A 26,472-nucleotide genomic window follows, 5' to 3' on the forward strand; every position below is an offset into this window, starting at 1 on the left:
CCCCACCCCACCCCACATCCTCCAGTCTCTGAAAGGAGGCTGGTGGCTCTCAGGGCCCTGGAGAGGCACCCAGAGTCCTTAGGGTTGTGGAATCCATGGGCATTGCACACTGTGCCACTGGCCACAGACAACTGGGCTCAGTTTCCCCGAACATTGCTACGTGAAGGAATCAGGGTGCTGAGTATGGCAGCAATGGCTGAAGTCGTATTACAGGGGAAAGGTTCACACGGAGGATCCGCTGAGCCTGCTGCCGCACCTCATGGTCTGAGGACTGCCTGTCCACCTTGATGGCCCGGAATTTCAGCAGCTTTGCCGTTCCAGATCCTAGCCATACCTTAGGGGATTGGGGCCCAAGCCGTGTTCTCTTCTGGGGAGGAAGATCCTTTGCCTCCTCAGTCCTTTTCCTCTTCTGTCCCACAGTCTCAGGGCAGCTTTTCCGGCCCCTCCTTGCAGTCCTGGCCTGCACAGACCTTTTTGGCCTGCCCCTGCCCCTGGGCTGGGTCCGAGCCACCTTGGCCTTAGCCCGCACTGCCTTGGCCCTGGCCCTGGCCCGCACTGCCTTGGCCCTGGCCCTGGCCCGCACTGCCTTGGCCCTGGCCCTGGCCCGCACTGCCTTGGCCTTGGCCCTGGCCCGCACTGCCTTGGCCTTAGCCTTGGCCCGTACTGCCTTGGCCTTGGCCTTGGCCTTGATCCGTGCTGCCTTGGCTTTTGCCCGGGCCTTGGCAGCTTTGGCTTGTGTTCGAGCCACCTTGGCCTGGGCACGGGCAACTTTGGCCTGGGTTGTTTTGGTGCCCAGAGCACAGCCACCTTTCATTTGTGGGCCACTGAGGGAACCAGAGGCTTTGTAGGTCTTGCTCTGGGGCCCAGTGCCTTGTCGGGGTCCAGCCCTGGGGCCTCTTCGAGTCAGACACTTGGGGTCCTTGCTTGTGGCTTTTTTGGGAGCTTTGGGCTGGGAATTCCCCAGCCTCTTCCCTGGACCTTTCCGCAGCTTCAGGGGAGAGTCTGCAAGTGAGAGCTGCAGTGACTGTGCCTTGTGCTTGGCACCCAAGCAGGGCATGGGAGTCTTGAGTGGAACCAGGGCCTCAAGGACAACAGAGAGCCTCATGGCAGGGTAGACACCTGGATAGAGGTGGGTGGGAAAGCCCACTGCTGCACCCCGGGCACGGCTGGCATTTGACTGCTTCAGGGAGCTCAGTAGCAGGTTGGTGGTGGCATGCTTGGCGAGGGCTGGTGTGGATGCTTTGGCCAGCCTGCCAGACAGTGGCATGGGGAGCAGCGTGGCCCGGCCTGCAGGCAGCCGCATGGCAGTTCGGGGAGCACTGGCTGGAGGTGATGTGGCAGCTGGGGTGGGGGCACGAGCCTGAAGCTTTGTCTGGCTTGGGGGGTTGGCTGTGCACGAACTATAGCCATAGACATCACCGCTGCGCAGGATGGTTGGTTGGAAACCATCATCCCGCAGGCCCTGCAGGAAGGCCACAAGCTGGGCCTCAGTGGCACTGAGATCCTGGCTCATGGGGTTAAAGACAAGCAGCGCTTCCTCCAGGGCCTTCTTCCCTGCCGTGGAGATCCGCGACCAGGAGTGCACAGCTTTCTCCTCCACATGCTGCACCACCACGCTCATGGCATTAGGCACTGCAGATCTGCCTGGGTATCCGCAAACCAGCGCTTGGCACCTCCAAGGCAAGAGGAAAAGAGTCAATAAGAACGGCACCGCGATAGGGGACAGGACCAGTAGATAGGTCCATCAGGGCCAGCATTCTTCACAATAACATCTATTGACACAGAGGGGTCTGGCCAGAGTGAGCCACTCCTTGGGGCAAAACCCTGGTCTTCTCCACCTATCACGGTGGAGGGTGGGGGGTAGAGGTGGGGGACTCATATGGGTCAGAGGCAGCTTCTTCAGGATACATGACCATAAGCTCATCAGAGCCGTCCAACCTGCTGACGGGCCCCTGGAAAGATCTGGGCCTGGCCAAATTCCTAGTATTAGACTCAACACTGGGAATACAGGCAAATATCTCTGTCTTCCAGGAGCCCTGGACAGAAGGCAAGATAGAGATACCCTCAAGGTTCTTGGGAATGCACACTGGCACACAGCTCAGCTTGCCAATGGGTAAGGGAAGGATTCCCGGGAGAGGAATACTCAAGTGGGACATGAATGATGAATAGGAAAGGACCAGATGGAGATGGAGCAAAAAGGGCAACAGCCAATGCAATGGCTCCGAAGTGAGAAAAAGTAAGGCAAACTTGGTGTGATTGGAATCTGTGGTCAGGGCTGGGAGGTCTAGCTGGAAAAACAGGGGACAGCAGGGCAATACAAGCTTTGAATGTTCCTTGAATGCTGGCCAAAGGGCCCAGACTTACATCCAAAGTCCATGACCATCTCTGTTCCTACAGCTGCTGCTGTTCAGGTGCCCAGGGGTGGACCTCCCTGCCCACCAGAAGTTCTGCTTTCAGAGTTCCCAGACAGTCCACTCAGAGGTTCAATTCCTAGCACTAGAGCCACGGAGACCAACCCCAGGGAAAAAGCCAGACTCTCCTTCAACATAAACTAAAAAGATGATGAGTAGAAAGTACTAATAACATATCTCTAGGCAATCAGGCAGCCTGGGGCCAGGCAGCCAGACCAAGAGCCCAAGGTCTGGGAGCCAATGACTCCGAGTAAGATGATTAATAAAGTGGACCCTAGAGATTTGAACTGTCCTAATTAGGGCTTGGAAGCAGACTTTGGTACAGCCCATTTAGAGCTGTCTGGGAAGACCCAAGTTGTCCCAGGCTTCTCCTTAAAAGCTGGAGGCCGTCAATCATGACTAACATCTAGTCTAACCCATCACTGAGGGGTCCCAGAGACAGCTCCGTAGCTGCACAGAATTAAAAGATCAGCTGGGATCAAGCAAGTCCCTGGGGCCAAGAGGTGAGTCTGTGCAGCTTCTTCCTCCCCCTAGTGGAGCAGAAGTTTTCAGAATTCCCTGGAGGAAGTGCCCTGGGGCTCTTTGTTTGGAAACATTCTTGGATTCTCAGGTGTCTCGGGCACTTCCCCTCTCCAGAGGCCATTCTCCAAGTACAGTCCTTACACATGACTTTAGTTCTTTTATTTTTTTCCCAAGGGGTGTAGTTCCCAGGGCTGTGAACTGTACAATAAGGAGGGGCCTGTTACCTCCAGGCACAGATACTGGGGGTAAACCAGGGTCCCTTCCGCCCAGGTCGGCCTGGGCCCTTGGGAGGGGTCTCCTGGGCTTTCCAAGAGGCTCCGGAAAACAGAGACTGCAGCCTGACCCCTGACTTCCCTTCACAAGTGTCCCCGGGGCCGGCCGGGGAAGCTGATGAAAGATGCGGGACGGGAGCGGCCCTGTCCAAGCGGAACTGGGGTGGGGGCAGATCAGGGCCCTCAGGCTGGGGGTCCGCGTCCCTGGGACCGAAGCCGACGGTAGGAGCGGGGGACCTCAGAGGAAGCGAAATGCACAGGGCAGGCGGTGGGAGCGCGACCGGGTCGCACAGCCCCAGGGTAGGGGTCTTTGGGCACGGGGTGGGGGTGGGGGTTGGGGGTCTCGGCCGGGCCGGCGGAGGGCGCTGGTCCCGAAGGAGCCGGCCGCCCGGCCCATCCGCCCTTCCGCCTCGCGGACGACCCCTCCGCGGCGTGGCTAGGCCCACGGCCCCAACCTACCGGCGCCGCCGCGGGGACCCAGGACGCGCCTCTGCGCCGCCTCCGCTGCTCCAACATGGCCGCCTGCTGCTCACCGGAAGTGCGCCGCGCTTCCGCTTCCGGGACCTGGCCCGCCCTAGTGACCCTTGACCCCCCGAGACCCCGTTTCCCCCAAAGTCTGGGGGCGGGACAAGCGGGAACCAGAGAAGACTTCCTGGAGGAGGTGGCAGAGGGGACCGCTCCAATCCCTTGCGGGCCTGTGAAGGAGTGTGAGGGGCAGAGGCGCTTTCGGCCGCTGCCCCAGGCAGGACTGCACCAGACTAGCATTGGATTAGGGGCCTGTCTGACACCTTCTCTGAGGGGCTTGATGGTGGAACGACATGTGGGAGGGATCTTTGGCAAGGTCCAAGCTATCCTTCTCCCTTTTAGTCCTCCCGCAGCCACTGACAAGGCCCGCCTCTGTCCCAGGTGCCTGAACGGAGGGTGAAAGAGCAGTGCGCCCTGCCTGAGAGTGTCCCTCTGGAGCCTCTTTGTACCTCCTCTGAGGGCAGCAGCCCTTGCCCTATTCCTGAGAGTGGGCCCACTGCATGTGGTATGAAAGGCTGGTTTGCACACATTTGTTGCAAATAAGCCCAAAACTGGGCATGTCCAATCTGAGAGTCCCAGCATACCAGTGTGGGCCTGAGTGTACTTGCTTAGGAGCATGCCCACAGGTGTGGTGGGAGGACCCTGGTCCAGCCTCAGCTCCCTCAGTGGCAGGAAGCCCTCCCTAAAGTCTTAACTCTTCCCCAAATCCCTGCTCTTTGGCCTAAGAGATTGGGACCTCTTTCTACCTGTATAGTCTTTCCACATGTACCCTGGGGCCAGCAGAGGGGTGGTGGTTACAGGGCTCACTACCCAAGCAGCATCAGATGAGAGGACACAGGTAAAAATTAACCCTAGGAGTCTAAAGGGTCAGAATGGTCTCTATTGCTCTGACCAAAGGCACTTCTTGGTCAAGGGCCCCCAACTCCAGCTTGGGAGTCAACCTGGAAGTCCTGGTTTCATGGATGAGATGGTGGGGGCATCTGTACTTGGGTCAGAGCCTGAGCTAAGAGGCAAAAATATTGTCATAACTCTTGGACCTGACATGTACAGTGGTGCAAATTTGGTAGCTGGGGGGCAGGTGGAAGCCTATGGGCAGTCACAGAGTGTGACTGGATGCTTCATTTGGTGACTGGTTGATAGCCCTCCTCACTCCCCATAAAACCCCAGGATCCTCTACCTGATCTATGTTTCCCTGCCTATACAGAGGGGTCTGGGCACCTCTAGAGAGAAACACTCACCCCACCCTAGGCCTCACCTTGTGCACCTGAGCTTCTCAGGGCCTCAGCCCTGATGGTGGGGTCCTCAGTGCCTTTAAGCATAGCCAAGATGTCCAGCAGGAAATGCAAACTCTCCTGCTCCTCTGGGGTCAATGCTTCTGGCCCCTTGTATTGGTAGAGAGAAGGGAAGGATGGGGTTTCAAGGGCCAGGGTCTCGGGGGTTGCAATCAGGAAGTCCCACCTTAGCACTCCCAGTCCCCAACTGTGGGTGAGCCCCATCTCTGCCCCATCCATGGTTGAAGATTAGTTGTTCACTCTTAGGACCAATCCAGCCTCATCTTCTGCCCAAGTTGTCTTCTACAGCTTCTCTAAAGCCAGCAGTGTTGGCCCCCTGTGTGCAGGTGGGGCCAGGCCTTTGTAAACAGAAGCCACTTCCACGAAGAAGCAGAGCCCAGCCTGTAGGGATGACATGGGCCTAGGTGTGTCCTGGAAAGAGGATACGTCTCTGGTGATGTCCAGCCTAGAGGTCAGCGCAAAGTGGAGGACAAAAAAAGGTAGGTCCATCCCTAGTCTGTGTCCCTTCCACACATTAGAACTGTGGGGATGATATGGGTTCAGGGAAATGGTCTGGGGTACCTAGCTTCCTGAGGGGAGGCTGATACTTTTGCCTCTTGGTACCCAGTATGTCCCAGATGGAACTCTCTGGGATCATTCATCAGGGCCAAGTCTGACTTGACCTGGACTTTGGTGGATGCTGACCATCCCAGGCATAACTGGGATCAGATGAGATGAGGTTGGAGAGACCACAGGGCCGTCCCAGGATCCAGCCCTTCCTCTCCATTTGGCATCTTTTATATCCCTTAGTGATGGACCTTAGACCCATATCCACCTGAGCAGAGAGATCTGGTGAAGATCTAGATGTGAGTGAGGCCAGTGGCCTTGGAGGGATCACCCCAGGAGGGAGTCTATGTGCCAGGGAGAAAAGCCAAGGCTGGGTCTTGAGGAGCCACTTCCTGGGGAGGGAGAGGAAGTAGGGCCTGTTAAAGCCTCCAAGGGGCAGGACAAGCAGCAGGAGGAAGCCAAGGTCACAAGGGTGGGTGAGGCTTTGAAGAGGCCAGCAAGATTTCAGTTGAGAAAAAGACCATAGCCCCCCCGCCCGCCCCGTTTTAGCTATATGGTGTTCCATGGTGACTTTGGCAATACCAAGTTTTGGGGAGCAGTGGTAGCGGATATAAGATGGCCAACACCAAGGCAGTGGAAACTGTGAGAGAAGATGACTTCAAGAGTTTGACTGGAAGGAATGGGACAATGGAAGGACTTGGGGTGCTGGGAGGTATCTAAAGGCAGGAGGCTTTTATGTGCTTAATTACTGGAAAGGAGAGGGGAAGGGGCCTGGAAAGGGAATAGTGGGAAGTGTGAGGGGGTCTGCAGGACAGTGTGAATACCCCATGGAGGAAGGTACCAGTGACTGGCCTAAGTGAGGAGCATTTTGGGGGCAGAGTGGAGTGGGAGGATGGAAGCCTTCTAGCCAGGACCTGCAACCAGCCTTGGCACCATTTCCATGTGGGCCGTCCAACTCCATCTGCCAGCCCCTGAAAGGCACTGAAGACTCTCTCTCTGGTCAGAAGGCTCTGCCCAACTGTCTCCAAGTTGCTCTCAACCCATGACTGATGGAGATTTGAGAATGAATACCTTAGCATTCCCTTGCTCTGATGGGAACAATAATGTGAGGCCCATGTTCTACAATGGCTCCCAGAGTCCCCAGCAGGATTTGGTCCTTGTTGCCCACAGTGGGAACTTGTTTGATGACACACCCCTTTACTGGCTGCTTTCCCTGTCTCCTTGCCACTCCTCTACTGGTGCTTCCTGTCCTCATCTCCCACATTAACTATATGTACTTGTATCTCAGTCTCCAGGTGTGCTTCTGGAGAAAGTGAGGCAGACGCTGTCCATGAAAGAGGGACAAGTGGTAGCAAGCACAAACAATCACGAGGACTTCTTCTCATAGGTGACCACTGACCTGTACGAATGGGCCCCTAGCTCACAGACTTAGCCAGTACTCTTTAATGCTCAGAAGATAGGATGGGCCAGGGTCTGGGTCTGAGGTAGGTCTGCCTCTGTCACACCAACTTGTTCTCGCCTGACCCCGGAGTTGGCTAGAGGCAGGCCCAGGACCCTGAAGATGGACAGTCACAAAGTGCCTTGGGTCCCAGAGTAGCCCAGGCCTCAGGCCCTGCAGAATAAGCCCAGAGTGACCTGCCTGGGAGGTCCCCTGGCCTCTGACTCTTCATCACCTGCTCTGTTACCCTTCCCCACAAAAATTGCCCCCACCCATGCCTGAGGAAGGGCCTGTCAAGTACGGAGGCTGGCACTTTCTGCTCCTCCACCCCCTGCTATCCTCAATGTGCACCACAGAACCTGTTCTGTGCCCTCATCCGTTCTTGGGGAAGGGCGACCGAGCCATTGCCCCCACCAAAGGCCCAGGACATTCCCTAAGAGGCCTCCAGGGGGCGCCGCCGCGAAGCCTGTCGTGGGCTCTTCGGAGCGCTGCGGTGGTGGGCAGGCGCCCGCTTCTCAAGCCCCCAGGTTCTGCTGGCCCGCCCCTTCGCCGGTGCTCCCAGGCTGGGTCCTGCTGAGAACGGCCCCCACCATACACGTGTCGTGCGGCCCACCGCTGCTTCCTTTCTCCCCCAGTCCGAGGTCGGACCCCAAATCCTGGGCAGGCCCGGTGTCCACATGTCCGTCTGTCTGTTCACCGGTTTGCGTGCGACCATGGGTCGGCGCGCCCTGCTCCGGCCACGGCAGGTGCGGGGTTAAAGCAGAGGGGAGGTTTTCCCGAGTCGGGAGGGGGGACGAGGGGCGGACCCTGTCCAGCCCCGCCCCGCGCCGGAGCAGAACCGGAGCCCCGCCGGAGCCCCGCCGGAGCCCCGCCGGAGCCCGGCCTCAGACCCAGCCAGAGCAGGCACCAGCGGAACCGGAATCGCGGACCCTGCGCCCCGGCGGCGCCGGAGCCCCGGCCGGTGAGTCCCGCGGGAGCCGCGCTCAGGGGAAGTTTAGGGCGCGGGGTGTAGAGCCCCAAGCGCGCTCGCCCGGACCCGCCCCCCATTCCGCGAGCTGGAAGTTTGGGGCCAGGAGGCCCTCGCGCCAGTGGTTCCAGGAGCGTGGCCCCCCGCGGCAAAGGAGAAGCCAGGGAACTTGGGATCTGTGAAGTCCAGCTGCCCATTCCTGCTGGCAACGCCCTGGACTCTGGGAACCTAGAGTCCAGTGCTCGTGGGTTCCCAAAAATCATCCCCCTCCCCGTTCCAGACACCAAGAAGGCAGGCCTCTGGGGACTTGGCATGGGCAAACCCCTGAGGGTAGATCTTGAGGGGAAATGTGGGACTCTGGCCTCCAGCCCTTCCCCTCCCAGTCTCAAACACCCTGATCTTGGCCTTTGCTGGTGGGAATGGATGCACTCTATGGAATGGCTCCCAAAGGGGTTTTAAGAATACCCTGGACTCTGATCCCTGGCAGCAGGTTGGAGACCCTGGTGGCTGCCCAGAGCACACTGGAAGCCAGTAAGGGGGAGGGTACAGTAAAACTCCACTGATGCAGAGCACCAGGGTGAGAATTGTTGAGGGAAAGGGGAGGGGGCTAGGGTGGAAAGTCCTATCCTAGTCACCTTACCTCTCACCTGGACCTAGATTCAACTGGGGAGCAACTAGGTGAGGGCAAGGTATGGGAGGAGAATCCCTCAAGCCCCATAGGGAGTCGGGAAGTTGCCTGGGTAACTGCGAGACTGCCCTCCTTCCCACTCCAGGAGGGCCTCCACATCAGTGTGCTAGGCAGTGGAGGTGTGTCCTCCCTCTGCTTTTCCCACCAGCAATTTTGGGCCAGGCTGCTCATCTGTACCCTGAGGGGCTGGTCAGTGGCTCTGACCCTTTGTTTTCCCTCTTTTCTCTAGGTGAAAGCAAAGTCCTTGGACTGGCCCCACACTCCCTTGTAGCCCCGGTAAAGTCAAGATGTGGCCCCATCATGCCCTTCAGTGAGGCCTGCAGCCTGAGCAGATAGCATGGCCTGCCACTGGAGGTGAACACCATGGCTACAGGAGGTGGCCGGGCCTTTGCTTGGCAGGTGTTCCCACCCATGCCCACCTGCCGGGTATATGGTACAGTGGCATACCAGGATGGGCACCTGCTAGTGTTGGGGGGCTGTGGCCGGGCTGGACTGCCTCTGGACACTGCCGAGACATTGGACATGGCCTCACATACGTGGCTGGCACTGGCGCCCCTGCCCACTGCCCGGGCTGGTGCGGCTGCTGTGGTACTGGGCAAGCAGGTGCTAGTGGTGGGCGGTGTGGATGAGGGCCAGAGCCCGGTAGCTGCTGTGGAGGCCTTCCTGGCTGACGAGGGCCGCTGGGAGCGTCGGGCCACCCTCCCTCAGGCAGCCATGGGGGTTGCAACTGTGGAGAGAGGTGAGTGGCCTCCCAAGGAAGGTCCCTCAGGTGCCCCAACACCCTCCATTGTTTCCTGACTTGGTCCCTTACCTTCAGAGATTGGGCAAGAGCTGTAAATTTTGCCTGGGTGCCCTGGACATGGCTTTGTTTCTTGTACCCTTCCCTACCTAGCTCTGAGATGGGCTAGCAGCAGCCTAAACTGCCTTTTCCAGCTGTGAGGTGGGAGTCAGAGCCGAGGCTAGCCTCCAGCATGATGGGAGGCCCAAGCCACCTCCCTGCCCCATTCCTCCTTTCTAAGAGACAAGGAGGGGTGGCCCAATGACTCCCACAGTTATAAATAGTCTGGGAGAGGGGGATGGGAGCAGGGCCTTGGCTCAGAGCCTGGCAAGTGCTTAAATGCCTCGCACCACACAAACAAACCAGGGAGACTGAGATGGACAAAAGCCAAGCTGGCCTGGAGGCAGTTGCCATGGAAGCCCCTAGCTGACTGGCTGTCTGCCCAAGGCCCCCAGACATGCCCCCAGCTGACCCTGAGGGTGTAACAGGGCAAGAACCTACTCTAGTGAAAGGGCAGGGTACAGAAGTGCTGGCAGAAGGCTTGTGGACAGCACCCCCATCCTGCAGGCCCAAGCTCCTCTCCCAGCCCCCCAGCTGATCCCCAGAGCCCCCTCCCCAGTCTGAGCTCCATGCTGAACAGATCTTCATATGGCCCCCACCCCTGGCTTAAACCACCCCCCACCCTCCTTCCCCCATGAGAGTCCCCACATTGTGGCCTCCAGGTCTGACCACCGGTCCTGCTTGGATGCCAGACTTGGTTGCCATAGCGTCTCCAGGGAGACAGAGACGGCTTATAATTAGATTGGCTGCCTCCTGCTCTTCACTTGAAGGGGCCCTGGCCAGAGTGGGAATCCTAGCTCTCCCAGCCCCCACTCCAGGCAGGCAGGAGGGTTTCTGCTGCCAGGGAGGGGTACCATAAATAGGTGTGTCCTAAGCCACCTCCAGGCCTGACCAGGGCAGTTGTCAGGGTGGAGTGCTGTGGCCAGGCCCAGGGATAGTCTGTATTACTCTTTTCTCTGCAGATGGTATGGTGTATGCACTGGGGGGAATGGGCCCTGACACAACGCCCCAGGCCCAGGTTCGGGTGTATGAACCCCGCCGGGACTGCTGGCTTTCGCTGCCCTCGATGCCCACACCCTGCTACGGGGCCTCCACCTTCCTGAAAGGGAACAAGATCTATGTCCTGGGTAAGGACCTGGGGATGTGGAAAATTGGCTTGAAGTCCAAAAGCACTTATCCCTATAGGTTGGCTGGGATCAAGCTTAGTCTGGGATGGTGGGACAAGAGAAGTTTTGTTGGTTTGAGTCAGGGTTGCTCTGAGGCTCTGACCTCTGGTGGTCCTGCTGAGGCTGGAAAACCAAACCCCAGTGCCTAAGGATCTTTGGGGTTGATCTGTGCTCTGGTGTGCAGACAGCTGGGTATGGGTAGCTGGGGTGGGCAGTGGTAAAGGCTCAGCAACCTGGAAAAGGAAGAGCCTGCCAGGCCCCCTGGGCTGCCTCCCAGGTGCCCCAATTCCATTGGCAGGGGGCCGCCAGGGCAAGCTCCCAGTGACTGCTTTTGAGGCCTTTGATCTGGAGGCCCGTACCTGGACCCGACACCCAAGCCTGCCCAGCCGCCGGGCCTTTGCTGGCTGCGCGATGGCCGAAGGCAGCGTCTTTAGCCTGGGTGGCCTGCAGCAGCCCGGGCCCCACAATTTCTACTCCCGCCCACACTTTGTCAACACTGTGGAGATGTTCGACCTGGAGCATGGTGAGCAGTGGCTGGTCTGGGCTATTCTCCCACTCTCCATGGGATGGAGGGGTGCAGTGTGTGTGAGGGGGCTAGATCTGACCTCCCCTCCCCTGCAGGGTCCTGGACCAAGCTGCCCCGCAGCCTGCGCATGAGGGATAAGAGGGCCGACTTTGTGGTTGGCTCACTTGGGGATCACATCGTGGCCATTGGGGGCCTTGGTGAGTCTCTGTGGGGCTAGGGATAGGAGGGGAGCCCAAGACAGGAAAGAGTAGCCCCCTGCGTGAGCACCACCTCCTGCCCTTCTCTAGGTACTCCAGGGGTCAGGGCTTTGTGAGCTTCCCTTTCCCAATCTGTAAAACAGTCAGTGGGTGGTCTACCTGGCTCAGCTTTTGGGGTGTCTCTCAGCACCTAACTGTGGGTTCTGTACCAGCAGGGGCCTAGGAGATAAAAACAGGACAAATGACCACTGAATGAATGGAGAAATAGAAATGTGAATGAATAAATGAATGAGTGATGAAATGGGGGCAATGAGTAGCAAGGCATGGATAGCCCATCCTGGGGTAATGCATGCTGGGCCATGCTCTGGGCTCAGGGAGCAAAAGAGCTGGGGCCCCTGCAGCCTGTGCCCTTTACAACATCTGTCTTCTTCCTGCAGGAAACCAGCCGTGCCCTCTGGGCTCTGTGGAGGGCTTCAGCCTTGCACGGCGGCGCTGGGAGGCACTGCCTGCCATGCCCACGGCCCGCTGCTCCTGTTCTAGTCTGCAGGCTGGGCCCCGGCTGTTTGCCATCGGGGGTGTGGCCCAGGGTCCCAGTCAAGCTGTGGAGGCACTGTGTCTGTGTGATGGGGTCTGAATGCCTGATGGGACCTGTCCACTGGAGCAGTTCAGTGCCAGAAGCAGATGTCTGTGGTTCCTTTCGCTGCTGAGAAAGCTCACTGTGGCTCTGTGGGATGAGGGAGGCACAGGGTGGGGCACTTGAGACACTGTGTCTGGGACTTGGGGGTGGCCTTCATCTTTAGCACAGGACACACATACCTTTATACCCACCTTTACTCCCATTCATTCACAGACCATGCCCAGCTCTACCCTTGCTCTGGAACCTACTGGGCCCTCTGTCCAACTGGGAAGTGGGGGAGGGCAGAGCTGGCCTCCTGCCCCACAGGTCAGTGCCTACCTGGAGTTGATCAGGCCCTCCCCAATGGCTGTTCCTGAAAAATCCTAGCTGTCAGCCTGCCTTGAAGGCCCTTGTGGACTCAGAAGAGGTCAGAGAGGGTGGGAACACAGAGGGGTACAGGAGTGGATGTGGAGACCTCCAGAGGGCCAGAAGAATGTTGGCTTTGGGCCCTTTACACTGCTGGCTGTGTGACCTTGGGCAAGTCATTTCACCTCTCTGTGCCTCAGCATCCTCATCTATAAATGGGGATCTCTGAAACCTTCCTGCCCTACCTACCTCACAGGGCTGTTGTGAGGACCCAGGGAGTTCAGATCTGGAAGTAAAAGTGCTGCTAAATCTGGCTTATGGGCTGTGGTGTGGACTCCTGTGTTGCCCCTGCGCCCCTGGCCCTCAACTTTCTCAGGGGATGAGGGTCTAGAGGAGCCTTTAGGATCTGGCCTCTGCCCCCAAAGTGTTCTGGTGTCTTAGCCCCACTTAAGCCTCAGTTCTCTGTTGGTGATGTAGGATGACCCCCATCCCCTATTGCCCTGGCTGTTAGAGGGCACTCACAGCAAGACCATAGAAGAGCTCAGAAAACTGCAACAAAATACCATAGGATCAGGATGACCTCAAGATTCACATCACACAGCATCCTCAAAGCCTCTGCTCACCTCCGGCGGGGGGGGGGGGGGGGGGTCCAGTGGGGGCTGTTCCCTCTGTCCCAGCTGTGGCGAAGCTGTCTCTTAGGCATGACTGTGTTGCCACTCACCAGACCCCTAGAGGCAGTAGCCTCCCAGAGAAAGCAAAGCTGCCAGCCCTTGCCTCCTCCTCCAGTCTTTGCTGCCCACTAGTAGGGGCCATTGACTCTGCTTTCCCTGCAGCTGTACTGATTGCAAGGGGTTCACAGTTGAGTTTGTGGCAAGAACGGATTTGGGGTCCTGGAACCCACCTGCTGTGGCCAAGGTAACCCTCCTGGACCATTAGCCTCCTGCAGGCCTTACCTCTTCTCACTCACTGGCAGGACTCCCCAGGCAGCACCTCCCCAAACCAGCACAAGGCTCCATGGCACAAGCAACGTAGGAGCCAGGCGCAGGGCCTGGCTGTGCCTTACTGTTCTCCAGCCTCTGAGATCTCTTGGGCTGCAAGCACAGACAGGCCACTGAGTTAGCTGTCCTTGTTTAATGTTCTGGACCAATTCAGACACTCAGAGACCCCAGCATGAAGGTAATGCTGCAGCAGCTTGGGTCTTGTGATCCCTGGAAGGTCAGGCAGTGTGTCGGTGACTGGGGCCTGGGGCCCCATGTTGTCACTGCCACAATGGCCACCACGGGATGGCTGGCAGAAGTTCTGCTGGTAGGTGGTGCTGGCACGGGGAGGCTGGATCTGCACAAAGCGGACAAGGCGCTGGGGGAGGTCACTGAGTCCTGGCCCTGACCGGAAATCAGCCTGGTAGGAGGATTCAAGGGGCCACGGCTGGCGCAACTCCAGTTCACAGGGTGCCCAGCGCAGGAAGGTGTGCTGCTGCCACAGGCGCTCCAGGTCTTTCCGCCTTCCGATTCCCTGTAGCAGGCAGTAGGGGCCCTCCTCAACGGTACAGGCCCTTGGCCCACAGTCCTGGCACCAGGCAATTCCTTGGGCCCCTCCTATACCCAAGCCTGCCTGGTGATGCCTGGCCTGTGCCTGGCCTCCCTGGCCTGTACCCCAGCCTCTTTGGCCTGCATCCCCAGTCATGCCTTCCATTCCAGAGTGAATGAAGCCCCCAGAAAGTCAGTGGCTCCTAAGATATTTGCACATTGTCAGGCAAGCTGGTGGGGGAAACCAAAGCAGAGGTTTGTAAAATGGGCTGTTTCCCAGAAGAAAGAGGTTGTCAGGAAGACAGACACTCCTCTGTCTATATAAAGAGCCCTCTCTCCCTGCAATGTCTTATCCCCTCCACCCTACCTCAACTTCAACCTAGGCTGGGAGTCTGCCCATTTTCCTTCCTCTCTCTAGCACTCACTTTGTCAAAGGAGGTGCGGTTGTCATGCTTGGAGAAGAAATGTTGCCGCGCTGGCTCCTTGAAAGACAGTGAAAAAGAAGGTGAATGGGGAAAGATGATGCTTACCTGTCCCCAAGATGCTAACTCAGGGCCCCATAATGGAGGGAAGTTGCCAGGAGCCACAACCCTTAAACTGCTAAACTGCCAACACACTGAAAGGGCAGATACAAATTAAAGCAACACCTCATTCCTGGAACATCTCATCCCAGCACTTGCTCTCAAAGCAGAAGCCTCTGGGGCCACTGATTGAGAAAGGGGCTGAGGCATTTTCCAGGACATCCTGCCGTTAGTGGGGCAGTGGTTTAAGTTTCACATTGGGTCCTTTAGATCATCCAGGACTAGGCTCCAGCTCTCTCCTCCTCTCTTTCACTCTCTCATCAGCAACCCAGCCTCTTGGCCCTAAATACCACCTGGGAACTGAAATTTCTCTTTAGAGCTTGAGCTCTCTCCCGAACTCCAGACTGACTAGCCAACCACCTGCTCCATATTCCCATGTAAATGTCTAATGGGCATCTCCAAACACATGGCTGAGCTCTGGATCATTCCCCAAAACCACCCCACCTATAGCCTCCCCCAGCTCAGGTCATGGCAGCTAGATCTTGCCAAACACCTCGGAGTCCCCTTGATTCTTTTCTTTCACACCCTACATCCAGCGTGCCAGGAAATCCTGTTGATACTTCCTTCAATATGTACCCAGGATCAGACCACTTCTCAGCATGGCCACTGCTTTCTCTGGTCTAAGCCACCTTCCCCTCATGCCTCAATTACTGCAAGAGCTTCCCACTTGGTGTCCCTACTTCCAAGCTTGCCTCTCCAGTCTATCATCCTCTTAGCAGGCAGAACAACTCTTACTATGTAAATCAGATCACACTCCTTGTTTGCCAAAAATCCACAACAGTTCCTCATGTTTATAAAAGTCAAAGTCATCAGAGTGGTCCATGAGACCCACATGATACTGATTCCTCCATTACCTCCAGCCACACTGGCATCCTCACTGTTCCTCAAATACACTAGCTACTTCCACCTTGGACCTTTGTACTACCAGTTACTTCTGCCTGGGACTCTTCTCCCAGCTGGCCATGACTCCCTCTCACCTACCTCTTGGGAGGCCTTCCTTGACCACTACTACACCAGCAGTCCCATCACCCCAACCCAGTATTTTTCACCTTCTAACATACTGTATGACTATGTATTATGTTGCTGTTTACCATCCGATGCCCCTGACTAGGACACAAGCACCTCATGGGCAAGGTTACTGTCTGTTTTACTCACATCTATAACTCCAACACTGAGCCTGGCACTGTGCTCAATACATATTTGCTGTTAAATCAATGAACAGGGACAGAAGGTCCCCAGGGCATTTGCTTTAGCCCAGTTGGGGCCAGAGAACCATGCCCCATCCCCAGGCAGAGAGAGACCACCTCTCAGGCCCCTAGACCTCAGCAGGAATCTCTCCCAAGACCGTCCACCTTGCCTTTGTGCTTGGTCTCTGCCCCCAGGGTCCCTCCACCTCAGCCACTCAGCTTCTCCTGCTGCAGACCAGAATGAAGTACCTGATCTGCTGAGTCCAATCTTGGCTGGGTTGGTGTATGAGCAATGGCTGACAATAGGTTCCTAGATAAAAGTCAGGGGCTAGCTCCATCCCAGATCCCTGAACCAGAATCTTCGGGGTGGAGCCTTTAACAAGCTCCCCTATTGGGACCTCCTGCCTTAGACAGCCGGTGTTCTCCAAATCGAATGAAAGCTCCATGAAGGTAGGAAGCCAGCTGGCCTTACCTTTCATTCCTCATAAAGCAAACTGACACAAGAGATTAAAAACCCAGAGCCCTTTTAGGAAAAAATAGAAAATCTTCAGAATCTAGAGCTAGGCAAAGAGTTCTTAGATGTGACACCAAAAGCAAGAGCCATAAAAGAAAAAAAAATCAATAGGGCTTCCCTGGTGGTGCAGTGGTTAGGAATCTGCCTGCCAATGCAGCGGACACGGGTTCGAGCCCTGGCCCCGGAGGATCCCACATGCCATGGAGCAACTAGGCCCGTGTGCCACAACTACTGAGACTGCACTCTAGAGCCTGCAAGCCACAACTACTGAGCCCACGTGCCACAACTACTGAAGCCTGCGTGCCTAGAGCCTGTGCTCCGCGCACCACAACGATGAGTAGCCCCTGCTCACCACAACTAGAGAAAACCTGCGCACAGCAATGACGACCCAACACAGCCAAAAAAAAAAAAAAAAAAACCCCACAGTGAGCTATCACGACACATCAATCAGAATGGCTAAAATAAAAAATAGAGACAACACCAAATTTTGGTGAGAATGCAGAGAAATACAATCATTTGCTCATTGCAGGTGGGAATGTAAAATGTAAAACAGCCACTCTGGAAAACAGTTTGACAGTTAAAAAAAAAAAAAACCTAACATGCAAGAGGTACAATATAGGGGTAGGGGAAAAAAAGAGTTATTATGGGATTATATGAAATCATGTGTGTGAAACTTTTGAAAATTGTAAAGTGCTATAGAATTTAAAGAATCTTTCCTTCAATTAAAAAAAATTTCCATCCACATTAAAAAACCAAACAAACAACTTAAATGCAACTACAGGGACTTCTCTGGTGGTTCAATGGCTAAGACTCTGAGCTCCCATTGCAGGGGGCCAGATTCTATCCCTGGTCAGGGAACAAGATCCTACATGCCGCAACTAAGAGTCCGCATGCCCGCAACTAAAAGATTCTGCATGTTGCAACTACAAAAAGATCCCGCATGCCACAACTAAAAAAAGATCCTGCACGCTGCAACTAAAGATCCCTCACGCGGCAACGAAGATCCTGTGTGCCGCAACTAAGACCCGGTGCAGACAAATAAATAAATAAATAAAATATTAAAAATAAATAAATAAATGCAACTATCATATGACCAAGCAATTGCACTCCTAGGTATTTATTCCAAAGAAATGAAAACTTATGTTCACCCAAAAACCTGTACACAAATGTTCATAGCAACTTTATTTGTAAGAGGTAAAAACTGGAATCAGCCCAGATACATTTTAATAGATGGATGGTTAAGTAAACTGCTATATACATACCACAGAATACTACTCAGTAATGGAAACTGAACCGTTGATACAACTTGGAGGAATCTTCAGGAAATTATGCTGAGCAAGAAAAGCCATTCCCCAAAGGTTGCATGCTGTATCATTCCATTTACATAACGTTTGTGAAGTCACAAAATTTTAGAAATGGAGGAAAAATAGCAGTTAGGGACAGGGGAAGGGTGGAGGAATGGGAGGCTGATGGGTATAAAAGGGCAGGACCAGGGATCCCTGTGATGTTGGTCAGTATCTTGACTGTGGTGGAGGATGCACAAACCTACACGGGTGATAAGATTTTATAGATCTTTTTTTTTTCTTTTGCAAATGAAGTGACCAACAAGGGATTAAACTCCAAAATATACAAACAGCTCATGCAGCTCAATATCAAAAAAACAAACAACCCAATCAAAAAATGGGCAGAAGATCTAAACAGACATTTCTCCAAAGAAGACACACAGATGGCCAGGAGGCACATGAAAAGATGCTCAACATCATTAATTGTTAGAGAAATGCAAATCACAACTACAATGAGGTATCACCTCACACCAGTCAGAATGGCCATCATGAAAAAATCTATAAACAATAAATGCTGGAGAGGATGTGGAGAAAAAAAGGGAACCCTCCTACATTGTTGGTGGGAATTTAAATTGGTAACAGCCACTATGGAGAACAGTATGGAGATTACTTAAAAAGCTAAAAATAGAGCTAGCATATGATGCAACAAGCCCACTCCTGGGCATATATCTGGAGAAAACCATAATTCATAAAGATACGTGTACCCCAATGTTCATTGCAGTACTATTTATAATAGCCAGGACATGGAAGCAACCTAAATACCCATCAATGGAGGAATGGATAAAGAAGATGTGGTACATATATACAATGGAATACTACTCAGCCATAAAAAAGAAAGAAATAATGCCATTTGCAGCAACATGGATGGACCTAGAACTTGTCATACTGAGTGAAGTAAGTCAGATAGAGAACAACAAATATCATATGATATCACTTATATGTGGAATCTAAAAAAATGGTACAAATGAACCTATTTACAGAACAGAAATAGAGTCACAGATATAGAAAGCAAACTTATGGTTACCAAGGGGGAAAGCGGGGGGATGGATAAATTGGGAGATTGGGATTGACATATACACACTACTATATATAAAATAGATAACTAATAAGAACCTACTGTATAGAACAGGGAACTCTACTCAATACTCTTTAACGACCTCTATGGGAGTAGAATCTAAAAAAGAGTGGATATATGTATATGTATAATTGATTCACTTTGCTATACAGCAGAAACTAACACAACATTGTAAATCAGCTATACTGTTATTAAAATTAATTTTAAAAAGATTTTACAGACTTTTATGGGTTTTTTTGCCCATGCCGCGTGGCTTGTGGGGTCTTAGTTCCCTGACCAGGGACCGAACACAGGCCCTCAGCAGCGAGAGTGTGGAGTCCTAACCACTGGACCACCAGAGAATTCCAAGATTTTATAGATTTTAATACACACACACACAAATGAGGAAATCTGAATGAAATAAGTGGATTGCAGCAATGTCAACGTCCTGGTCGTGATATTTTACTATAGATATGCAAAATGTTACCATTGGGGGAAACTGGGCAAAGCGTAAAAGGGATCTCTTTACTAATTCTTACAACTGTTTCTGAATCTACAACCATCTCAATAAAAATTTCAATTAAAAAATCTGGAGGTCTGGGGCATGTTCCAGTTGCCCCCCCAATCCCTCCCCCATCTCTACCCTTAGCTATAAAATTGTACACAGCCCTAGAATGTGGATGCCTCTGCTGTTGGAGGCAGGTCTGAATTTGGAAACTCACCATTCTTACAGTGACAGGATAATCTACCGACTCCCACTGACTTGAGTTTTATTCTCACAACTGTGGGAGTCTAGTGAAAAGTGCAGTCATTTCCTCTCCACCCAGGCAGTTCTAAGTATTCTTGTCCCTGAGGAGAATTTCACCTGCATCTTTGCTTCTAAACCATCTAAGGCTCCTTTTCCACTCAGGTGGTAACACTCGTGGTCTCTGAGCAGGTAGGGCTTGGGCTAGGGTTCGAGCTAAAGAAGCCTTGGAGGAGAAGTAGGTTTCCTGGAATGGGTCAGTGTTTGCCTGTGGGAGGACTAAGGGCCTCTGTGGAGGCTGGGCAGTGTGCAATTAGTGGGGTACTGAGCGAGGAGTCCCTGTGGCAGACTGAGGCATGGTGTGGGGGTGGGGCAGAGGCAGAGACACAGCAATCACGGCACCACCAACGAAGGACCTGCCTCCAACCATGAGCCCCGGCACTCTAGTCTGATCTTAAGAACAAACAAGATCAGGATTACATTTCCCAAGAGTCAGACGGGTGAAGGCTAGAAATAAACTAATCTGGTTTAGAAGAAAAAAAGAAAAAGAAGAATAAAAGAAATAGAAGAATAAAAAGAAAAAAGAATCTTCTTGCATCTGAATGACAAAATTTCAACCTGCCCCAAACTAAAGGTAAGTGGCTGCCACATCTTGGAAGGGTTTTCAACAAGAATAGCTGCAATCAGCCAGCTGACACTTGGTATCTCTCAGCAAATAAGAAAAAAGAATGTGCACCTTCCCTGAGCAGTCCCACTAATTAAAACAGCTTTAGATCTAGAAAGAGTCAGGAGACTTGGCATTTGTACAACCTAAGCCCAAGATACACAGACCATGCTATTTTGGGGTTGCTGATAATGCCAACATGTAACAAGACTTCACTTCAATCAAAACATGTCCCCAAATATGTCCTCTACTCTGTTCCTGGGGGACAGACTGAGAGGACATTCAGGTCTTTGGGATGAGAGCTGCCACTGAGGACTACTACAGACACCCAGCAGGAAGTGCCCAGGTTACCTCTGTCCCTGCACTACGCAGACCTCATCACTCTCTCAAGGGAGGTGGCCCCAGACGAGCAGTCTGGAGTTGCATTTGGGCCTGGCTCAGTAGGCAGTGCCAGGCAGCCGTTCCAACTGGGCATGCTAAGGAAGTTCAGGCTCTGCAGCATGGCAGACTCCAAGACCCTGCTCTTGGCCTGGGAAAGCAATTTGTAGAGAATCCAGATGGCCAGTCAAGTAGGACCTGGCTAGAGGCTGGGAAACAAGAAGCTGCAGTGGGGGGAGCATCTTCCAGGCACACCTCCAGGTCCCTCTCAGCCCTCCTCCACCCTGATCTTTCCCAGGAGTCTGATGTGAGCACACTTCTCACCAGGTTGACTTCCCTCTGACCTGAAAGGAAGCCTGGAAAGGAGATGGAGGGAAGGAGGGAGGAGGTGTTTCTTCTCCTGGCTCCCTTCCAGGCCCGCCCCTACCTGCTACCTGGCTGTGTCTCTCCACCCGAAATCACCACTTCTCTCAGGAAAGCCCTCTCCACACCACTCTCTCCTTCTGGGTTCTAGGAGCCATGCCCTCCCCTTGTTCCTTCAGGCCCAGCAGTACTGACCACTTGGTTGTTACCATCCTGTGAGAATGCCTTTCTCTGAAGCTCCCACACCTACTCCTTTATATGTATACCCTCCTGAGTTCTCCTGTTTTGAGTGGGCTTTTTACTTTTGGGACCCTGACTATGCTCAGTGTCCCCTCCTTGTCTCCAGGCCTGGAAGCAGTGGAGGGCCTGCAGCCCTGCATCCCTCTCCTGTTATCTGGAAGCCTTTTCCAGCCACCTTAGGCCGATTCTGCCATCACTCCTTTCCAGTCCTCCTTGGCTAGGCATGGGGGTGGATACCTGCCACCTTCTATGCTGTTTTACTGACCAGAGGAGGCCTCCTACTCACTCCTGAGCCCCTGGACTACAAGGCTGACTGTGAGCTAGACCATTGACTTTCATGGCGTCAAGGAATCTGTGCTGAAGGACAGCAGTCTGCAAAACTCAAGGCTTACTTCTTGGGTTCTGGAGGCTCTCTCTCCATGGCCACCCACCCCACCTGGGCCCTGACTCTTCCTCCATCTAGAAGGAGCAGTGACCAAAACTGTCCAGCCTGGTACTGGCTCTTCTCCACCCATGTATCTATAGGGGGAGGACCTGACATTTCAGGGAAGAGGGGCCAGGCCTCATGCAAGTCCTGGGGATAGGCTGGCCTCAAGTGTCAGTCCAGTTGTGGGAGAGTCGAGGATATTGCTCTTGGGTCCTAAGAGAAGCAGAATCTGGCCCAGCGTGGCAGCTGCAGCCAGGGCTGCCTCGTACCTGACAGCGCTGCAGGAACACTGCTGGGGGCTGGGGCTTGGCTGCAAGGCGATACTCTCGAGCACTTTCACTCTTGAATTGGCCTCTGTAGTGCCCATAGAAGCCACTGTTGTGCTGTAACAAGGCAGGCTTGAGGGTGAATCCCACCCCAACCCCCACCCTGAGTCCTAGACCTCAGAGCCCCCAGGCTAGAAGCCTCTCCTGGGAGTTCCTGACAGAATAAAAAGAATCAGAGGAGGAGTGACACCCTGGAGAGGGGCCAACAGAGAGGTGTCTCCATCCATCATTACAACAGTTGGCCTCAGCTGGGAGGGTTATGTCTGTAAGGAAAGGGTGCGTTCCTTCCTTCCTCCCCTGCTTCCTCTCACCCTCCCTCCCCTTCCTTCCTTCCTTCCTTCCTTCCTCCCTCCCTCCCTACTCCCCTTCCTTCCTACCCCCCTTCCTTCCTTTCTCTCTCTCTCTCTCTTTCTTTCTTCATAGGATCCTAATATGGGCTGGGGACACACACAGCAGTGAAAAGACAGAAAGACCCTGCTCCTATCAACCTTCCTTCTGGTGAGGGAGTAAGACAAGTGAATAGAGTCAGAAAAGAAAGAACCCGATGACTAGATCAAGAGTGACAGGGAGTAGGGACAGCATCTCATGACAATGGGTGTGGTACTTGAAGGAGTCAGCCATGTGAGGGGCAGCAGAAGAGCATTCTACATGGTGAGAACTGCAAGTGCAAAGATTCAGAGGCCAGAGAGAGAGTTGTGTTGGAAGAACCGAAAAAAAAAAAAAAAGAGGCCTCATTGACTAAAAGACTGTGAGCAAGACGAGGAGAAGTAAGGTGAGGTCAGGGAGGGACAGGGCCTAGACTGGGTTAGGAATATGGATTCTCTTCCAAGAGCAAGGGAAGACTTCAGCAGGGAAGGGGACCAGACAGGTTCTGAGTTGGGGTGACTTAGGAAGCACTAAGCAGAGTTTTGAGAACAGGGACACCATCTAGTAGCGTGGTCCTTCCCTGGAGGATCTGAGAGGAAGTCCCCTTCATTGTCTTCCCTGCATTGTTAATAGAGGTCAAAGGTCACTGAAAAGCCAGGACGAAATGGATACATATTCTGCATCTATTGACAAAGTCATAAACACCTGTTTGCTACACACTTTGTTATGCTGGGGCAAGTAGGGCACCCTCTGAAACTGGAGCACATAAACAAAGGATGAACTTTCCCAAAGAAGTACTTCAACAGTGGATACCTTCTGGAGAGAATTTCAGAGACAAGGACTGGCAGAAGACAGAAATGAGCACCTATTGGGGGTATAAGAAGCTGTACTGTGCTGATGTCATTAGGCAGACAACATGGATGACCATGTCTGGCCAGGGAACTCCTATGGCCCAACCTCACCGTCCTGAATACCCCCTGGAGAGGACAGTGTGTCTAGTACACGCCATGATCATAGTCCTGAGCAGAAAGAACCTGTTCCCAGCTGGCCTCTGGCCATCAAAGTGGGCTCCTAAGCGTGCCTGGGAAGCCCTTTATCTTTTCATCCCACTGAGGGCTTGGGTCATCCAACTCATCTGTCCATCCTTCTACTACTATCAAACACTCCTTTCTCTCTATTCAGTTTATTTCAACAGTATTTACTGGGCCTTTACTGTATGCCACGCATGGGACATACAGATAGAAGAAAGCAGTCTTTAGCCTCAAGATGTTCCCAGTCTAGAGAGCAGTCAAACTACAGAAGTTTGGGGGGATCAAACAAAGGACTGGGTATAAATGGGGTGGCTAGAGGACTAAGAGGATCAGCTAATCCAGGCATGAGACCAGGACACATGGAAGAGGGCACGGTGTCAGGAAGACTAGGAAAGCTGTAGGGGGACCTCAGAATGGCAGAGGGGGAGTGGGCAGTTTGGGGCCCTCCTTTAGCCTGGATGCTGGATGAAACCATTCTCACTTTACTCTCATGAGTCATTCATATTTCAGGTACTACCCCAGGGCCAGGGGTTAGGATTAATGTAAAGTACACTCTTACCCAGGAGCCTACTAAAGCACTTTGCATCTTTCTGGGAAAGGAGCAGAAAAGGCAAATTTTCCTCTTGTCTTTTTGAGGCTACTTCTGGAGAAAGAGCATCTCAGCAGGTCAACTTCTTGTTGCTTAGTGACAAAGGGATGTTGTGACTACACAATGCTCCTGATTGTTGAGGCAGTGCCCAGCCTGCTACCCCTTTGTGCTTCCTGCTCTGTTCTTACTTCTCTCTGAGAGAAATCTGTCCCTCAGCATTAACAGCTTGGGAGAGTTCTTATATAAACATATAAGGCTCCACAGTGGAGTCTGATGAACTCACAGTCAATGAAATAGCAAACATTTTAAAGGCAAATCCTGCATTTTTAAAACTGCAACCATACTGCCAGGGATATAAATTTATAACACATTTCATGGAGTTAGAAGAAATGCTAAAGGGGCTGGTAGCTCTTAGGATAAAAATGCTGCTTCAGAATAAGGCTCTGTCAACTTCTCAGGAGTTTGTGGTGACTGGGAACACTAATTGGTGGCAAATGTTGGTGAATGTTACAAGGGCCCAAGTGAAGGAGGAGAGAGCATAACAGAGGAGCAAAAGAAGCAGCATGAAAATATCTGACACCATGGTTCCATCCCAAGCTAGCCTTGGGCAGATTATTATCTCTCTCATTTATAACACAGGGACATGAACAGTTCACTCCTTTTACTAACCCAGAGAAGCTGGCAATTAGCCTCTAAAACTGTGCCAATGAAAAGTTCAACAACAGGAAACACTCAGTAGGGCTTTGTCACTGGCACAAGCCCTACTAGCCAGGAAGTCCACCCTATTAGTATAGTAACCCTGGAGATCCCCTCTCACATGTATTCACAACTACAAAAATGTTCATTGCTGTATCTGTATAGGGGAAAAACTATAAACAGGCTGAATGTTTATCAAGAGGACAATGAGAAAATTGGCCTATAATCAAACAATGAAATACTGGAGTTACTATAAATTGGCTACAGATACTTGAATCCACAGAGATAAATCTTAAAAATGGCAAGTCAAAAAGTTGTAGAGGGAATTACCTGGCTGTCCAGTGGTTAGGCCTCTGTACTTCCACTGCCGAGGGCCCAAGTTCAATCCCTGGTCAGGGAACTAAGATCCCACAAGCTGCGGGGCACTGCCAAAAAACAAAAAAAAATTGTACAACTTGACACATTTTGATCTATGTATACATCTATGAACCATAACCACAATCTAGGTAGCAAACATATCCATCACCTCGAAGTTTCTTTCTGCCCATTAGTATTCCTTCTCTATGGCACTCATTGGCCTCAGGCAACTGCTGTTTGGCTTTCTGTCACTATAATTTGCGTTTTCTAGAACTTTATGTAAGTGGAATCATTCAGTATGTATTCTTTTGTGTGTCTGTCTTCTCTCACTCAGCATAATTATTTTGAGAATTATCCATGTCACTGTGCCTATCAGTTGTTCATTCCTTTTTATTGCTTAGTAGTTTTCCATTGTATGGATATGCCAAATCTCTCCTCTTGCTCTCTTTTTTTTTTTTATTTATTTTTTTAATAGACTTTTTTTTAATAGTTTTTGGTTCAAAGCAAATTAGAGTGGAAGGTCCATAGATTTCTTATATACCTCCTGCTCCCACACATACAGAATATTACATTTATTATAAATGCTGACCCTAAATCGACACAGAATTATCACCCAAAGTCTATAGATTACCTTAGAGTTCACTCTTGGTGTTGTTCCTTCTATGGGATTGGACAAATGTAAAATGACATGTATGCACCATTATAGTATCAAAAAGAATAGTTTCACTGCCCTAAAAATCCTCTGTGCTCCACTTATTCAGCCCACCCTCCCCCTCTAACCCCTGGCAACTACTGATCTTTTTACTATCTCCATAGTTTTGCCTTTTCCAGAATGTCATACTGTTTAGAATCCTGCAGTATGTAGCCTTTTCAAGATTGGCTTCTTTCACTTAGTAAAATGCATTTAAGTTCCCTCCATGTCTTTTCATAGCTTGATAGATATTTTAGTCCTGAATAATAGTCCATTGTATGGATGTACCACAGTTTATTTATCCATTCACCTACTGAAGATGACATCTTGGTTGCTTCCAAGTTTTGGCAATTATGAATAAAGCTGCTATAAACATCCATGTGCAGGTTTTTGTGTGGGCATAAGTTTTCAACTCCTTTGGGTAAATACCAAAGAGCATGATTGCTGGATCATATGGTAAGAGTATATTTAATTTTATAAGAAACTGCCAGAACATCTTCCAAAGTGGCTGTACCATTCGGCTTTCCCATCAGCAACGAATGAGAGTTCCTGTTGCTCCACAGCCTCACCAGCATTTTGTGTTGCCAGCATTCTGGGATTTTGGCAATTCTTAAAGTTGCATAGTGGTATCTGTTTTATTTTGCATTTCCCTAATGCATATAATGTTGAGCATTTTTCATATGTTTATTTGCCATCTGTGTATCTTCTCTGGGGAGGTGTCTAGATCTTCGGCCAACTTAATTTTTTTATTGTTGAGTTTTTTAATACATTTTGGATACCAGTCCTTTATCAGTGATGTCTTTTGAAACCACACACCAATCAGGTTTTTGTCCCCACTACATCACTAAAACTGCTCCCTTCAAGGTCACCAATAATTAATTCTCACTCCTCATTTTCCTTGACTCATCAGCAGCATTTGACACAGCTAACCTCCTCCTCTTTGAAGGATGGTCCAAGTGGCTTCCACAGCACCTCACTCTCCTGGGGTTCCTCCCCTTTCCCTAACCACTCCCACTCTGGCTCC

The 26,472-nt window shown here is 52.3% G+C and overlaps 3 protein-coding genes across 3 annotated transcripts; 1 reads left to right on the forward strand and 2 right to left on the reverse strand.

Moving 5' to 3' along the window:
- Positions 1 to 14: 14 nt before the first annotated feature.
- CCDC71 (coiled-coil domain containing 71) lies at positions 15 to 3,772 on the reverse strand. Its single transcript, XM_082413660.1, has 2 exons — positions 3,665 to 3,772; positions 15 to 1,673 (listed from the first exon to the last, which is right to left on the reverse strand). The coding sequence occupies exon 2, from the start codon at positions 1,619 to 1,621 to the stop codon at positions 170 to 172; it is 1,452 nt and encodes a 483-aa protein (XP_082269786.1). The 5' UTR covers positions 1,622 to 1,673; positions 3,665 to 3,772; the 3' UTR covers positions 15 to 169.
- Positions 3,773 to 7,803: 4,031 nt separating this feature from the next.
- Positions 7,804 to 12,684, forward strand: KLHDC8B (kelch domain containing 8B). The gene is made up of 6 exons (XM_082413669.1): positions 7,804 to 7,967; positions 8,891 to 9,400; positions 10,462 to 10,626; positions 10,964 to 11,188; positions 11,287 to 11,388; positions 11,826 to 12,684. Exons 2-6 carry the CDS (start codon positions 9,025 to 9,027, stop codon positions 12,020 to 12,022), a joined length of 1,065 nt encoding a protein of 354 aa, XP_082269795.1. The 5' UTR covers positions 7,804 to 7,967; positions 8,891 to 9,024; the 3' UTR covers positions 12,023 to 12,684.
- An 81-nt stretch (positions 12,685 to 12,765) lies between these two features.
- Positions 12,766 to 26,023, reverse strand: CIMIP7 (ciliary microtubule inner protein 7; the record flags this gene model as incomplete). The annotated part of the gene is made up of 4 exons (XM_082415024.1): positions 12,766 to 13,903; positions 14,322 to 14,378; positions 21,662 to 21,790; positions 26,018 to 26,023. The coding sequence occupies 4 exons, from the start codon at positions 26,021 to 26,023 to the stop codon at positions 13,487 to 13,489; spliced, it is 609 nt and encodes a 202-aa protein (XP_082271150.1). The 3' UTR covers positions 12,766 to 13,486.
- Between the last annotated feature and the right edge of the window lie 449 nt (positions 26,024 to 26,472).

Source organism: Balaenoptera physalus (genome assembly GCF_965194825.1).
Source record: "Balaenoptera physalus genome assembly, chromosome: 11".
NCBI classification, from domain to species: Eukaryota; Metazoa; Chordata; class Mammalia; order Artiodactyla; family Balaenopteridae; genus Balaenoptera; species Balaenoptera physalus.

Bases quoted from the DNA above. Each gene is read 5' to 3' on its own strand.
- CCDC71 (XM_082413660.1), bottom strand. From the start codon at position 1,621: ATGAGCGTGGTGGTGCAGCATGTGGAGGAGAAAGCTGTGCACTCCTGG.
- KLHDC8B (XM_082413669.1), top strand. From the start codon at position 9,025: ATGGCTACAGGAGGTGGCCGGGCCTTTGCTTGGCAGGTGTTCCCACCC. The intron at 9,401-10,461 runs GTGAGTGGCCTC...TTTTCTCTGCAG, and splicing joins GGTTGCAACTGTGGAGAGAG to ATGGTATGGTGTATGCACTG. The intron at 11,189-11,286 runs GTGAGCAGTGGC...CCTCCCCTGCAG, and splicing joins GATGTTCGACCTGGAGCATG to GGTCCTGGACCAAGCTGCCC.